The sequence below is a fragment of the Bacillus rossius genome, chromosome 3 (genome assembly GCF_032445375.1).
Source record: "Bacillus rossius redtenbacheri isolate Brsri chromosome 3, Brsri_v3, whole genome shotgun sequence".
Taxonomy (NCBI): Eukaryota; Metazoa; Arthropoda; class Insecta; order Phasmatodea; family Bacillidae; genus Bacillus; species Bacillus rossius.
The window spans coordinates 112,116,950-112,134,514 of NC_086332.1; the positions used below are offsets into that span (position 1 = coordinate 112,116,950).

Here is a 17,565-nt window from a genome sequence, read left to right on the forward strand (position 1 = left end):
ATTGGCACAGCTCTATTACCTTTATTAATTTCGGAGGAATAAAATTAGTATTCTTAAAAACATACCGACCCCTTTTTTACCTTTTATGGGTTGAATTTTCCAAAAAAAAATAAAAATTGTGATTGTTTGTATTAGTATGTTTATTATTGTTACCCGATATAACTTGTAACCCATAATTAAATTCTGAGATTTTATTATTCATCTGTAAAACATACTTCTCCCTTAATCACACTTTAGGGTTTTTTTTTCATAATTGAAAATTGTTTGTTAAATTTTTTGTATGTTTATTATTAGTTTTTGAATATATTTTCTTTAGCTCTATTAGTTTCAGAGATATAATTAACTATCTTAAAATTAAATTTACCCTTTTTTTTACCTCTTTAGGGATGGTATTATGTAAATATATAGCCTAGTTCTAATGTAGCCAAAGACCTTTCTAATAAAAAAAATTTGATCAAAATTGGTGTAGTAGTTTTTGCATTATGCTCGACCAAACAAACAAACAAACAGACAGACTAACAGAGAGTTACAGTTTTATAATAGTATAGAAGTTTAAAAATTATGTAAACTTGTTAAGCAGGCAAACTTGTAAAGTAGTAAATTGTTAAAACTTATGCTATATCTGTTGTAAAGCAGTTAAATTCCCACGTCACAAAGCAGTTCAGTTGTTCGTCATCGGTGCAGGAGGTGGCGTTCGACCTGGAGGAGAGCAAGTACCAGAACTCGGAGCTGCGACTGTCCATCTACGGCAAGAGCACTGACGAGTGGGACAAGCTGGCTCGGTGGGCCATCGCTGGGGACGTGTACTCGGACAACGTGCGCTGGCTCATACAGATACCCAGGCTCTAGTGAGTGGCACGGACCAGAGAATCGTTCATTATTAGACAGGAAATTGTACAAATTTGAAACTTTCTGGTAGAAAATGAATAACTATTTAGTTTGAATTGAATTTGAACCCACATACCACATTTTTATTGAATATAAGTAACAAATTCAAATAGTATGAATTAGAATATTTTGAAAATATTAAAAAAAAATTTATCAATCATTTCCACTAAATAATACCTAGGGAAAGGAAATAGAACATCCATAGAGTAGTATTTTCTGGGAAAATAGGCAAATAATAACTGTAGTAAATTATTGGTTGTATTAAGTCAACTACATTCATAATATGTTAAAATCTTTGTTTAAATATTTAAATTCTTCAAAAAATATGTTTTTATGCAGGTCACTTATTGTTCATTTTATTTTCCAGGAACTGCTACTCTACACATTTATCCAGTAGATTTTCGTGAACTGCCAAAAACTATAAAAGGGAACTGGGGGGGGATTTGAGCCGGAAGCAGCAGTCAAGTCATTCCTTTTTGGTTTAAAGTGTGACAAATTGACGGGTGAAGGTGGCTGGGCAACAAGGGTCTGAAGTGTCAGGTAAAAAGCTTTCTGACAGCAGTAAAAAAAAAAAAAAAAAAAAAAAGCGCAGCGCAGTCGCGGCGTAGCTACACCCGTCATTTTTTTTACAACTTCATTAAAAAAAATCAAGCACGGATAACCCGAAAACCGGATAATCCAGGCCCGGATAATCGAGAGTTTACTGTATATAGGTATTTTGTTTTTATGTAAAATTCATGCAAATATGCAATACACTGAATTATTGAATGTCTGACCTGCCCGTCTAGGTACAACAACGTGTCTTATTCTTCAAATTCAAAGATACCATGTAACTGAATATAATGAATACCTAGCTGAAAAAACTTCTCAGTCAAGTGTCAAACTTCGGCAGGGAAAAAATTCTCATGATTCGAAAAAGATTCGAGGTTCAGGAATCTTTAAAGATTCAATTCGAGACAAAAATCCTAGATTCGCAGAAGCCTACTTGTGTGTTTAAAATACCAATTATATTTTATGGTTTTGATTGTGTGGTCCTGGAAATTATTATCACACAAATCTCTTAACATCAACTGTCACAATTGATCTACAACATACGAGTTATAGAAGGTGAAATATTTGTAACTAACCAAATATTCAATATTTTGAAGTGTTGGTCTTTGAAGTTTTGTATTATTTTAATATTCCTCTAGGCCTAACTGCGGGATGCTTTTTTTTTGTTGTGAATGTGAGTAAACTCGGTTGTTACACAGCACATTTTAGGTATACTTCTAACTTCTATGTGATATGGGTGCATCTTTGTTGCCACATTTAACATCACATTGAGATGATTGATTATCAACAGTGGATAGAGAATGAATGATGAAATGACATAGATGTGGTATGTGTTCCAGCGACATATTCAAGTTGAACAAGCTGATGAGGAACTTCCAGGAACTGCTAACCAACATCTTCCAGCCCCTGTTTGAAGTGACCAATGATCCAAAATCACATCCTGAACTTCATATGTTCCTGCAATATGTAAGTAGTGTTTACATGTTAATGTTAAGTATGTTTCAAGTGTGTTTCATTGATTTGGACAAACCCACAAAAATACATTATTTTGTCTGGTCATGTGGCTGCAACATGTTGCTGGTTGGGTCGACTAGCAGGAGTCAGCAGATTGTCCTGAATGCAGTAAGATAAGAACACAATGTGCAGGACAGGTAATACCGTATTTACTCGAATAATCGTCGCCATCGCTTAATCGTCGCACCTATTGTTGAGGTAATGAATCTGGTATTTAAGATTCTCCCCATAATCTTTGCAACCTAATTTATTGACAGCGACTGAAGCGCGAGGCGCGATCGGAACAGCCGTAAACACAATGGAACAGCCTGCTTTCACGTGGCGCTTATCATTGGTCCAACCTTGAGCGGCATGTCCTAATTGGCCGTGTGGGAGGAAGGAATGTGTGTGGAAGATGCTGTGATGCCATTGTTTTATCTCGTTTGCAGTGGAGTGGAAAGTACTGGTAATTGCAGAGTTTGAGAAAGTTCATTTTGTGAAAATATGGGTAAATACAATTCGCATACGTAATCGCATTTGCAGAAGAGCACGGAAATCGGGCCGCGGAAAGAGAATTTTCAGTAAGTGGAAAACTTGTTCGTGACTGGCGAAAACAAAAAGACAATTTGAATAACACGTGACGACAGCAGCGACTAAGATGACGTTGACGTCCCAACAAATGAATCTGATGCATCAGAATCTAGTTCAGACAATGAATAGATAAACTTGGTGCGTGGTCAGACTGAATGTGTTTTATAAATGTATTTTGTTTATTAATTTTTTCGCAATGTTGTGTTTATACTATATTTTTATTTTGCCAAACTTCTTGTAACCAAAAGTTGTTTTTGCGCATATTGTAAATAAATATTACGTATAGGTACCATGTACCTAGATATTATCTTCTTTAATTTAGCATTTTGAAGCGATTTACTAAAATAATTTACTTAAAAAAAAAAATTTTTTTTAATTTTTCCTCGTATAATGGTCGCACCTCACTTTTTTTTTTTATAAAATTTGGTAAAATTGCTGCGACGATTATGCGAGTAAATACGGTAGGCACAATAAAATGTTCACACATTGTTTAAATCAGTGGTTCTCAAACAGTTAAGTGTAAGCACACCAGACACAAATTTCTGTGAAATAAATTACAGTAATGAATTCAAAATTACAGAAAAAATGGGATAAAACATACAATTAAAATTAGTTTAAGTTTATTCGTTCATGTGTTTATGAAAAACATGATTCCCATGGTTTTCTTCAATGTTTGAGCTTATATTTGAAAGAAGTGGTATAATAAAGTAGCAATATTTATTTTATATCTGGACACATATTTGTCTGGAATACGACAGGGTACCCCCAGAAATCCTCTTGGCGAACCAGTGTGCCTTAACATACATTGGAGAACCATCGTTTTAGATGCTTGTTTAGTTACCAAAATGATTTTGCCACAAATCATACGTACCGTTTTTTATCGTATAATTGTCACACTGGTATTTTAGATGTAAAAATGGGCCGGGAGGGGGGGGGGGGTGGAAATTCTTGCATAAAAGTTGCATAATGTTTTTTGTCCTGCTGTTAGATTCCGAGTGCTTTGTGTAGGTAGTAACCATGACCTTACCAAAGATCACAGAAGAGTTTTCAATTTGCAGTCAGGTGGTGAGATTGTTACAATGGGAAAATACAGTAATCACAGTAAAATTTGTTTAAGATGTTTCTGCACAATATTTACCTTCTAATATGTTGAAATATTTTGGTCGCCTAATTTTCTCCATAAGATGTATGTAATTTTTGCCGTATAAGGCGTTGCCCAAAAACTTTCTTTCCCATATGAAACAGTTTGTTTATTTAATTTGAAATCAATTTTTCCTTAGAATATTACAGTTTAATTATTTAATTAACAGAAATAATAAGTTTCCAATATGTAAATTTTTTAAAACACTATTTCAAATGTTAAATTATAATATTTATGTGTTCCTTCGTCTCTGTGTAGCATGTAAGAAAATGAAAAGGTAGCCAAGCGTTTGACAATGTCTTTAAAAGAAAATTTACTCATCAGCTCACCTCTTGTGTCGAGAAAACTACATTTGATAGCCTGTACTTTTTTGTGGTGAGTTGATTATTGCTGTAGTGGGCGTTATGCACCAGTTTATTATGTAATACAGAAATGCCACATTCTTATTAATTTGTGCGGATGATCCTTGATAACCAAACTATAGTTAGGTGATAGTCTGATGCAGGAATCTGATGGTTTGTCCCAATTTTCAACCAACATCCAGGAACACAACAGGCTAATCGAGACATTCCAAATATACATATAACTTGAACGTATGCAACCCACTTTCAAAAAATTATTCGCACTTATATGAAATATTACATCATGTGTCTAAAGTTTGCATCCATTATTCATGTACTGACAATTGATTACTTTTTTTTTTTTTTTTTTTTATGCTCATTTGAGCTATGATGCTGCTGTCAAGCAGCAGGGTGCCGAAACAATATAGTTCTAAAGTCTGTCACTTTTAGTTTCCTACTCCTGAGATATACAAGCCAAACTGATTACAGCAGAAATGTTCCTGATTCAGTGGAAATGCGCAGTTTCCAACCCCTTGCTGAAGCATTGAAACCATCTGCTGGTTCTGAGGATTGATGCAGGTGTACTAGTTACTAGTGAAACGTGTTCGACAGGTGATAGGTTTTGACTCGGTGGACGACGAGAGCAAGCCGGAGAACCCTCTATTCGACAAAGACATCCCCACACCGGACCAGTGGAACGACATCGAAAACCCTCCGTACGCCTACTACCTGTACTACATGTACGCCAACATGACGGTCCTCAACCACTTCAGGAGGTGAGCTCTCATCTGTCTCCTGCCATGCTTGCATTCATACGTTACTATTCCAGGGTGTCTATAAACAAACCCCTTGCTGGAAGTCACAAAACTTTAATTTATAGCAGTCTTTTGCTAACATGAATTTATTTGTTTGATGCCTTGCTTCATTTTATACTATCACATTAAATATAAAAACTGTATAAACCTACGTACCACATGCATCTTTTTTTTAAAAAATCAGGTTCAAACAAGTAGTGTGTGGGTGTTACATGGGTCTTGGGCCATTTTTGCACAGTGACGAAATAACGCCGGCGCGACTGGATGTTGCTGCGATAGGCAAGAGGGGTAGGGGAAAAGGATGGGAAGAAAGCGGCAGACAGTCAAGGTCACATTCTTCACAGCATTGTCACACTGCAGCTTCACTGGTTACAAACGCGCGCTCCCACGCACTGTCCTATCCTCATTTGCAAAGTACCCAGAGGTTTTACACGTGTGTTGGCTGCAAGTATTGTAATGAATCGTAAAAAGTTACGTTCTTTCACAGTTGTGGAAAAATTAAAAATAATCAGTGAAGCGGAAGAAATCTGTAACAGTGCTGCAGGGCGAAAATATGATGCCGACTAATCATGTGCTAGGGATTGGAGGAAAAGTAAAGACAAACTGCTTTCGGCCAGTGGCGATAGACGTGTGTTCCGTGGTGCGGTAGCAAAGCTTCCAGAGATAGAGGAAAAACTCTACGACTACATACAGGACAGACGGCAATTCGGGTTCGCTGTAAGCAAGGAAATGTGTTCGCTAAAGGCGCTGCAAATTGCTTGTGAACTTGGCGTGGGTGAAGGCTTTAAAGCAAGTAGGAACTGGATGCGCAGGTTCATGGTAAGAAAGGGTTTGTCCATGAGGCGGCGTACTACAATCTGCCAGCATTTACCCACAAGCTACGATGAGAAATTAATAGCATTTCGGAGGCATGTGTTAAAGCTGCGGAAGCAACACAATTATTTGTTTTCACAAATTGGAAACGCCGACCAAACACCTGTGTACTTTGAAATGCCTGCAGATACGACAGTTGAAACAAAAGGTGTAAAAACAGTGCACATCTTAACTGGAGGCTGTGAAAAAATGTGTTGCACTGTAATGTTGACAGTCCTTTCCGACGGCAATAAACTACCGCCGTATGTGATTTTTAAAAGGAAATCGCTCCCAAAAAATGAAAAATTCCCTAATGGTATTATTGTGAGGGCTCAAGAGAAGGGCTGGATGGACCATGCAAGATGCTTTGTTGAAATTACGAAGCATGCTGGTGTTGGACAGCTTTCGCGGTCATTTAACCGAAGAAACGAAGAATCGTCTGAAAGATGGGCGAACAGATCAGGTTGTAATACCTGGAGGATTAACTTTAGTTTTGCAGCCCCTTGACATCTATATCAATAGGCCGTTTAAAACTCATCTGAAGTGGCAATACTCCGAGTGGATGGCGAACGAAAATCACGAAATGACACCGACCGGGAGAATGAGGCGACCTAGCTTGTATCTTGTGTGTCAGTGGATTCTTAATGCCTGTCTGCGATCCCAGAAACATTAGTCGTAAAGAGTTTTAAAAAGTGCTGATTTCAAATGCGCTCGACGGCACGTAAGACGATTGCTTGAGCTCCGATGATGAGTGCTTTGACACTGGCAGCACTGTGGACAACAGCTGTGAGGAAGTTGAAGTCTGTTCTTGGCCGACGGCTGTGACATCATGTTATTCTTTTGTTAATTTTATTGTCTGTGTGATTTTGTACGTCACTTTTATTTAAGCCTAAATAAATGCTGTATTTGTGTTAACCTAATTTATATTTTTATGTAGAATATGCCACATTTAGGCACAAGGTTTTTTATTATGCACGTAATAAAAATAGTTTTTATTATGCGGGGCTAGGACTCGCGTGCTTTATCGTTTATTTTTTTGAACGAGGTCATTGCCCAGCGCACGATAATGGACGCGGATGATTGTAACTGTAAACAGCTGGGAGCTGGGCAAGGTCACGCGCACACACGGCGTGTTGTTGTCGATCGCGCGCGCTGATGCCACGTTCTACTCGCGCGATGTTGCCACATTGCAGTTGCCTGCCTTCTGTACACTTTTAACACAAATGCCGAGGCTGTAATAAGTAGCATAGTACTTTTTTGGTAATTCTTTACGATTTGTTACTGTTTGAAAGGAAAAGAAATCACGACTTAATTATTTTTTTTTCCATGCAGATTTGCAATAAAAACATTTTCTTCCACCATGGCATTCTCAAAATAAGGGTGCGGATCTTACCCGGGGACGGGTGGTACATGGGTTTATACGGTAGTTGGAGACAGTCACTTTAAACCAAGTGCAAATTATCTCTGAAAAGGTTTTAGCTCTCTAACATAAAAAAAAACCTTTCGGCAGAGCCTCTAGGTGTATGTTGATTTTAAAGAATCTATTTCTCCTGGAAATATTTTGGAAACTGATATAAAATTCTGGAACATTTTATGAAAATATACAAAATTATGTTTTCCAATATTACAAAATGATTCATTAAACATGTTCTCATTTTCCATGCAGCAAAAATATTATGAATGTTTGTAACTCAGTGCATCCAGCTTTGAATAGCTTAAAACAAATAATACATTATGCCAACTAAGGTAATACGTAATTCAATTTTTTTGACAGTCAAAAACTATTTTTTTATCCGTTGCAATAATAATTTTGTCGTATAAAAATTTACTTTGCACGAAGGTTTACAATAATTATAAGATGGTTTGAAATAAATTCGAACAAATTTGATCCTAAGAATGTTTTGAGTTTTTTTTTAAATTTCAACCCCTGTTTTATTGCAATAATTTGTTTCATAAAAAATTGTTTTAGCCAAAGTTTTTAAATAAATTTAGGCTATATACAATAAATTATAATAGATTTTAAAGTATACTTTCAAAAATGTTTTACTACCCCTTGTAGTAATAGTTGGTTAGGAAAATATTTATTTTAACAACATTTCTAGACAATATTTAAAAAGTTAAACAAAAATAAAAATGAATATAATAGCTTACATGGTAGGAAAGTTTAATTTATTTTCTTATTCCATTCCTGGGTTTTTTAAACCACTTGCAATAATAGTTTGTATTAGCAAAAATTGTTTGACAAAATTTTAGATAACAACTATAAAATTTACAATTTTAATGGATTTTATGATGTGATTACTAAGGTAGTTATGAATTTATTTTTGTACTTTAACCCCTCTTTATCCACCCTTTGCAGCAATGGTTGGTTCCTTGGTTGTATCAAAAATTGTTTCAGACAAATGTTTTAGATGATATTTATAAGGTTTACATACAATCTGAATGGATTTAATATTGTACTTAATAAGGGAGTTATTAATTTCTTTGTCATTCAACCCCTGTTATTTTCTACCCCTTGCAATGGTTGGTCGTATAAAATATGTATTCAGACAAAAGTTTTCTGTATTACTCCTACGAGTTCAAACAGATGTGAATTTGTCATATTATGGGAGTTATAGCAATTTTTCTGTAAAAAAAAACCTTCCCCATTTCTACCCCTTTATGTTGTTGGATATTGCTCATTAACAACCGTGACCGAGATTTTAATGATTTTAATTTATGTATCAGTTTGGAAGTGATTTGTGAAAAATTACGGCAGTTACCGTGTCCATAAAAATGTGACACATAGATATATAAATATAAAATAAACTTTTGAGTTGACACTGGTTTTGGAGGCTATGGAACATGAAACAATAAATTATATAAACATTTTCTGGAAGTCGCACCATGGTAACGGCTACAATAGTTAGTATTTCTTCGATATCTACCTAAAATCAGGATGGTGTATGTATGCAAATGGTGTATGTACTTTTTTATTATGTCTAATTTTGCTAATCTTTCTTTCTCTTTCTTTCTTATATATAAAGTTTAATGTTTGTGTGTTCATCTTCTATACTTTCAATGTATCGTTCATCTGATTGTTTTGAAACTTTGCACATTTGACCTTTGAAACAAGGGGAAGGTCACTGTGTAGGTGAGATTTCAATAAAAAAAAACCTTAAAGCATAATTTAATTATTGTTGGTGAAATCTTGCCATGCCATTGTTTTAGCACAGACTAACCACCAAAGGTTTGCTGGCTATTAAATGTAGTTCACTTGGCATGTGACATAGCATGCAATCAGCGAGCTATCAATATCGATATTGGACTATGCGAGTGAACTCTGTGCAGTAATCAACTTAACCAAATATGAATGCATTGCAGATAAAGACTTTAATATTGAAATTGTCAACTTTAAAATTTTGTATGGAAAAATAAATTTATGGACAACATTTAAAACTGGAAAAAAATAAAAATAAAAAAAAAATAACATTTTATTATTGGCGGGAAGAAAACATTTGACCATATTGGACGGGAAATTGTTGTAATGGTAATTACTGTACTGTATAGGTGAGATTCTGATAAAAGCAATCCTTACGGCAGAATTTATTTATTCTTGATAAAATTTTGTCGTGACATTGATAACTCATCATTCATCCAATCTCTATGACATTTTGCTCGTTTGACCTTTGAAACCATGAAGGAATGGTTGTCTGTTCTTAAGTACCTGATATAGTAGCTGTATTATAAAGGCTAATACGCTATACATTTGTTTAATAGCTTGAAAAGAACTCTCTAGGAAGAATCGTAAATATGCCATCATGTAGTGAATATAACTAAAAAAACATAATACCAACACATTTGGAAGAAATTAGGGTTAAACTTCATTTTAACCAAAAATAGTTTTGCTATGTAGAAGCAAAAAAGGAGGTTATAAATCATTCTCATTTTGACTTAAAATGGCAAAGAAGGTATTCACCAACTCCCTTACTTACCTCCATGTTTAAAACATGAATATCACGGTTCAAGTGAGATTTTGATAATACCAACCCTTAAGCAAAAAATTAAGGTGGTGCGCGAGTAGTATCGGATAATTAGCAGTAAGTACTTTATGTCGGTTCCACTTTTCTATGGTCCGAATAATGATGGTGGTGTGCGAGTTGAGAGAAAAAGAGAGAGAGAGAGAGATAGATAGATAGATAGATAGATAGATAAAGAGAGATAGATATAGAGAAAGCGAGAGAAAGACAGAGAAGCAGAGAGTGACGGAGTGAAATAGAGAGAGATAGAGGTGAAAGAGTGATAGAGAAATACAGTGTTTTGTGGATATATATATATATATGTATATATATGTGTGTGTATATATATATACACACACACATATACACAGAGAGGTATAGAACTATAGAGATGTATACAGTATGTTAGACATATAAGTATATATATATATATATATATACATACATACATACACACACACACACATACACACACACATACACACACACACACACACACACACACACTCACTCACTCACTCACTCACTCACTCACTCACTCACTCTCTCTCTCTCTCTCTCTCTCTCTCTCTCTCTCTCTCTCTCTCTCTCTCTCTCTCTCTCTCTCTCTCTCTCTCTCTGTGTGTGTAAACTCTTTATAACGTCCCTCAATTTAACGGCAAACTCCTTAAAACGTCGAAATTACTTGACATTGGTTGGTTTACGTTCTTTTCTATTCTATTCAGTAATACACTCTGTATAGCGTCACGCTCACTCTATTTAACGACAACAATGCAGCATTATAAATCATTAAGCAGTACTTTTTAAGTTTGAAGCCCTTCCATCCGTTGCGAGCAAGGATAGACCCCATACCCCGACACTCTGTGAGCGGTCAAATAAAAATAAATAACAGCAAAAAAAATTATAAAAAATTATTCGCGCATTTCTTGGCGTGCACGATGGCACCGCCCCCCGTTGACGTGTCGGGCAGAAAACAAAATAAATAAAGTTTAAAACCAAAGTTAAACCAGACCTCAAGGAATGAGCTTTTGAAATATGTAAGATTTCGAAAATCCCCAAATTCATCTTATTTATTTGTACGGTAACCGTGCACAAGAGGAAGTAAAAGGCGCTCAACAGCCAATATATCTAAATACAGAAAATATTTTAGAAAATAAAATAATAAAGTAAATATCTATACAAATAAATAAATTTTATACAGTTCCACTAAAATGCCTGAATTACTTACACGCTGCGCAGCTTTTAATGTACCAATTAACAGTTTATACTTTCGTAGAGGCATAGCTGGGGAGAGGTTAAAATTTAATGAAGTTTACCAATAAAATTTCCAATGTTCCAGTTTTGTGAAACGTCCATGAAAACTGTAATGACTGCTAAAACGTTGTATGCTATTCCCGCTAGTCCATCCAGGTCAAAAAGGGCATAACGTAGGCTGGTGTATCCACCAAAATGTTCAACTCGCTTCACAGTTAAAGTGACCAACAAAGTTCTGAGCAAAATAAAGTCAGAACGAAGGCTGACGGCAATTACACACTTAATACGCAGTGTAGCATTAAGGAGAGACTCACGCTGAACTCACGCAGTTCCCCCAAATGAAGACCCGAACCACAAATCAAATAAGGCAAAAACATTCAGTCTCTTCATTCCCAGAACTATACCAAATTTTTTTGTTTGACCAACAAAGGCTTGCACCATCTTCGGTCCACACTTCCCGGCCTTAAACAGTGTTTCGGGGACTACGCTGTTCCTTAGTTTTTTTCTGTCGGTCGTGCTGGTGCCCAGTGCGGCAACTCAGGTCCTCGGCGCTGGGCACGGCCGGTCGCCGCCGTGCCTCCGTGCTGCCACCCTCAGCACTTCCAGACGAACTCCCCTTGCCCTCAGCACTCCCCGTCGAATGACTCCCCTTGCCTTCAGCAGTCCGCGGCGCTGCCGACGCATGACGTCGCCTCGGTGGCCTCTCCCCGCCAGCGCCCACAAACAAGTAGCAGAACTTTAATACTATATCGTAATACAAATTAATATAAAACAAATAAAGATTGAAAACCTATTATGGATATGAAAATTAAATAAGAAATACAATTTAATAATTTAAACAGGAGATTTACCAAGAATTTAAAATTTAAATTATAAATAAGCCTAAGTAGCCGCACCGGCCACAAGTTGCCGAAGTTGATAAGAACTGCAGCTGTGTACATTTTTTTGTTTGCTGTTTTGTTGTTGTATTATCTAGGACATGTTTACTTCGACTGACGTACCGGAGATGCTAAGAAATTTTGTCTTTTATTTTTGTATGATGAACTTGCACATGTTTACCTCGGTCACTAGACTTTTGTCAAGTTGTTACACGTTATCATTATCGCATTGCTTACAGACTTTCTTACTGTAAACATGGCGAGTAAACGAAATTTTTGTTTTTTGAAGAAAAAGTTTTATTAATACGCTCAATAGAGGCGGGAGAAAAGATCAGTGATGTTGGAAGACGCTTTGGATTTAGCCGCTCTACAGTGTCTTCAATATGGAAAAACAAAGAAAAAATAACAGACTATACGCAACAAGTGTTGTTATTTGTATGAATATTAATGTTTGTTAGTAAAATGTGTACTGTATTAGTAAATATATATTATTATAGAATAGTAAAATTATATCTTTTATTTCTCTCCACTTAACGACAACTCTCTATAACGCCGAAAAATGCTTCGTCCGTTAAATGGCGTCATATAGAGTTTACACTGTGTGTGTGTATATATATTTATATATACACACACACACACACACATACAGTTACACTGTGTGTGTGTATATATATTTATATATATACACACACACACACACACACATACAGTTACACTGTGTGTGTTGTGCTGTTACTATTTTCATAATGCACAGAAAGTTATGACTTATTTTAATGATACTATTATTTATAAAGTCTTATTATTTTGATTGTTATTATTATTATTATGAAATTTTATTATTTAATTTGTATATTGTTCGCCCGCAAAAGTTATTTAAATATATTTTTATTAATTATGTATATCTACGAGAGCTATGCTCTATGACCTGAAATGGACTTATATGGACAGTCAATTGAGTATACCCCTCTAAGGACTAATGAACTTAACGAATTAATGATGATTTTATTCGGGGTATTACTTAAAGAAATTTTCATTGTTGGAAATTTTCGTTTTAAATTTACCGCATTTTTGTGTTTTCAATTGTATTAATAAGTGTTATTTACAGTATTTATATTGTAAATTACGCTAACCGATTTTGGTTTCGGCCAATGAGAGGCCGTGTTTTAGATGTGAGGCGTCTAGAACGTCTTAATTAAGAAGGTTGGTTGTATGAAGGCGTCTGATGCCGACGCAAAGGCGCGAGGCCTATTTTAAATTTGAAATATAGCTAGCTAGATTATGCCATCCGACACTCAGGATGAGCTTAAACGACGTATAAATAAATAATGTGTAAGATTATAAGGGCATATTCTGACTGATATGTTATTAGGAGTGAAAATCTGTAAGTAAAGATCTTGCATTTTGTATCGCCCATAGACATAACCTGCTGTATGTAATTTCTTCGTGAATCACTTCGATTTGACTACAAACTGATTAGTTTTCACGTAAAAGGTGTCAATTATCCTGAACTACGTCATGAATTGTTAGTTCCAAGATTTAAATTATTATTTTTATTTTGTGATACCCAGAGGTGAAATGGGAGTACAAGTTTCGTGTCTCTACCATATAAACTGAGTTAAGCCAAGGCAAATACGAACCCAAATATAAACATAAATAGTAATCATACTAATTAATTGTGCTATGATTTCAAACATTTTTCTGTTATGTAAGAATGCGTCCGTAAAAACATCATTTGATTTGATTTTCTAAACTTACACTAACGAACTTTTGTGAACGATTCATGTGTGCTACGTATTTTCCTGATGTTTTAATTTACATAAGCGCATATCCACGAGTCATGTTCAGTATCGTTAGGATTGTTTTTCTGTGATTTTTATCTAATTATATTAATATTGATTTTTATCTCTACACCTATGTTAGTTGTCCCTGATGAATAGCAATTTTATTATTAATAAAAATCTGGATTCTATCCCTATGTATTGATATATGTTACCTAGCTACCTGGGTCCTAGAGTGTGTGTTTTATGATAGATAACATTTTATGCATGTTTCTAAGGGTCAGAGTACAAGAGTATAACAGTACCATTGACATATATATATGTATATATATATTTTTTTTTTTAAAAATAGTGACAGCCAGTGTATATCGTCCCGACAACACACACACAACAAAAGGGTCTATTTATAAATCAACGAGTACTATTAATGGTACTGGCGCCAGCAGTAAGCATACACCAACAAGTTTAGCAGCAGTACAGTATAGTGTGTATATATATTTATATATATACACACACACACACACATACAGGAGCTGCATAAAGAGATAAATTAAAGGTTTAAAATATAGAGAAGTATACAGCAATATATATATATATATATATATATATATATATATAGTTATATATATATAGTTATATATATATAGTTATATATATATAGTTATATATATATAGTTATATATATATAGTTATATATATATAGTTATATATATATAGTTATATATATATAGTTATATATATATAGTTATATATATATAGTTATATATATATAGTTATATATATATATATATAGTTATATATATATAGTTATATATATATAGTTATATATATATGTATAGAGATACATGAAGATACTAATATAGATTATATACAGATATATATAGGGAGATAGAGAGATATGTAGAGATAATATCTATATATCTATATAGAGTTACAGAGAAATAAAGAGATAGATAGATAGGTAGCGAGAGATGCTTTGTATGTGTACAGACTTAAAAAAAAATTACAAAGAGGCATTACAATGCATGCGGGCATAAGCTAGTTTAATATAAAAATTACTTGTAATATAAAGCTATTGTAAGGAAATTTTATTTAAAGATCCTCAAAATGGGTTCACCATTTACTTGTAAAATTTAAGTATTGCTTAAGAGGCCGTGTCAGTAAATGTTTATTTACAATATTCTGCTCTAGAAGTTCTCTCTTTTAACAATGAGATTTAGTGGCTTATTAAACCGAAGTAACTGTAGCCGCAGCGCGTGATAAAGCTACTATATCCTTATCACAGGATCAGTGGGAAGGTTGACAGCTCCAGCTTACTCGCCGAAAAATGTATCTGGTTCCTCGACAATCTGAGAGGATGACAATCTGACCAGCGGCTCACTAGGAAATTGCGGATGCAGGGATTCAGAATCAAGAAACCGCACATTTACAACTGTAGTATGAGTCGTATCTAAAAATTGTAATACTCTAAACTTATCGGAATACAATTAATCTTCAAACATGTGGTAATTATTCTTTATCTGGATGTAATATTCCGTGAAAAATAATGTCAGTTGACATTAAAAAGTATACGAAATTCATCATTTAACGTTTTAAAAGGATAATAACATAAATTCATATGCATTACACACAATCTAAATACAATCTCACTTAAGTCAGACTACCTTATTTTTTACAATGCACCATCATACAGTTTAACAGAGGTAGGAGATCCTCTTATCGAGTTTGTTTCAAAGAATTTAAATTTACAAATATTACTATTTATCTTATTACGATATGTATTTTTATGAATACGAATTTACAAAAAAAAAATATTGAATTGATTACATTACACTTTAACATTACACAAGACTAAAACACTAACAAAACTTAATTTTATATATTGCTGTAGCATATTAGAAGACGAAATAACTCACAAGACTAACAATAAGAGGGCTGCATTACAAATTTACTTTACAGAGGAGAAAATATCCTTTAAAGATATTTCATTACCTCATAGATTACATAATACTGCCGTTGATGTGATCGTAGATATAAAGTATTGAAAAAAATATTTCCCATTATGTTTATGTAAATATTTAGAAAACGTTATTGCCTATAGATGTTCATTATTTAAATAATAAAGAATCTTTTACTTTTATGTACTGAACAAACAAAATACTTATAAGTTAATAAGAATAAGCTTAGTTGAGATACATATCGAAAATCATGTACAATGAATGCAACTGATTGAATTCAATAAATATTTTATCTTGTGAAACGACCATAATGGTGATGTAGATAATTATAGATGCTCACATGCATTTTGAGAGTCCGTATAAAGCCTATTACAATTCTATAAGTATACATTAAAATGCTTTTAAAATAGACATGTGTAATATAATTAAAACTTGTTTAAGTAAGATCATCACAAAAAAAATGAAAATCCTTTAACAGTAAGTTATGTTTTATAAGATTTTAACAAAACACACATACCATAAGAGAATATTAATCATGCCACATAATTAAACACAAAATACTCATTCCAGTAGGCGCTACGTAAAAATAACTTCTATTTATATGCTGATAACTTTGCATTGTTTTATATATATCATTATTTCTAACTTTTAATATTCTCTACACATTAACTGAAATTAATTATTTACAGAATCTTAGCAAATGTTGGTCTGTACGATATCTCTACGTGAAACACATACAGTTCATTATTAGTAATTTCAATTATATTTCCATGAACAAAATGAAATTAGTATAGGGCCTAGGTTGTTCACTGTTGAGAACTTCTGAAGTATTTTCATTGTAAGTTAACATACATACCAAATGCCATTCTTCCAGTAAAGTTACAAAGAAGACAACAAGATAATGTAAGTATGTATGTAGTACCATATTTTAAACCCCTATTAAATGAATAATAACTCAATCTCTTTTCTGGACTATTAAGTAATAATTTTTATTACTGTTATTTGTAACTTAAATAAAATGACAACTAACAAATTAGTAAAATATATAATTACGTGCGATATAGTGTGACATTTTTACTTGGACGGCAAACGAATATAATAAAATGTCTATGACAATGTTAACTTTACTCATTATTATGGAAAGAAACAAAATGGGCAGATAAGCATATTCTACGCTGACATTTAAAAATGCTCAATTCAAAATGAAAATTTCTTCCCGATGACAAACAAAAAAGTTGTATGGTCGCGAATAATACATTTGTATGGCGTCACATCAGCGGAATATTCCCTTGGCATAAATGTGTGAAGTCTGTGGCACTTGTGGAGAAGTAAACCTTCGCTCGAACACAAAAACAAATGAACAGCTTTTTTTTTGATGGGATGTGCAATCGGAGACCCCTGGGATGGTTGAAGAGTGTCAGGTCGGTCGCCAGACCAGATAGTGAAAGCTCAGGGGCTGAGGATAGAAAAGGCCTATCTCCAAATTATTAAGTATAAATGTTGTCATGTAATAGTTAAAGACTTGA

General features: G+C 34.0%; 1 protein-coding gene across 2 annotated transcripts in view; it reads left to right on the forward strand.

The window, feature by feature from the left end:
- The window catches only part of LOC134531143 (AMP deaminase 2), a 224,518-nt gene that overhangs the window by 148,263 nt on the left and 58,690 nt on the right, over positions 1-17,565 (forward strand). For both annotated transcript variants that reach the window (XM_063366754.1, XM_063366755.1), the window contains exons 9-11: positions 685-848; positions 2,280-2,406; positions 5,119-5,282. In XM_063366754.1, the coding sequence (XP_063222824.1) occupies positions 685-848; positions 2,280-2,406; positions 5,119-5,282 (455 nt within the window). The remainder of the gene's footprint in view (positions 1-684; positions 849-2,279; positions 2,407-5,118; positions 5,283-17,565) is intronic.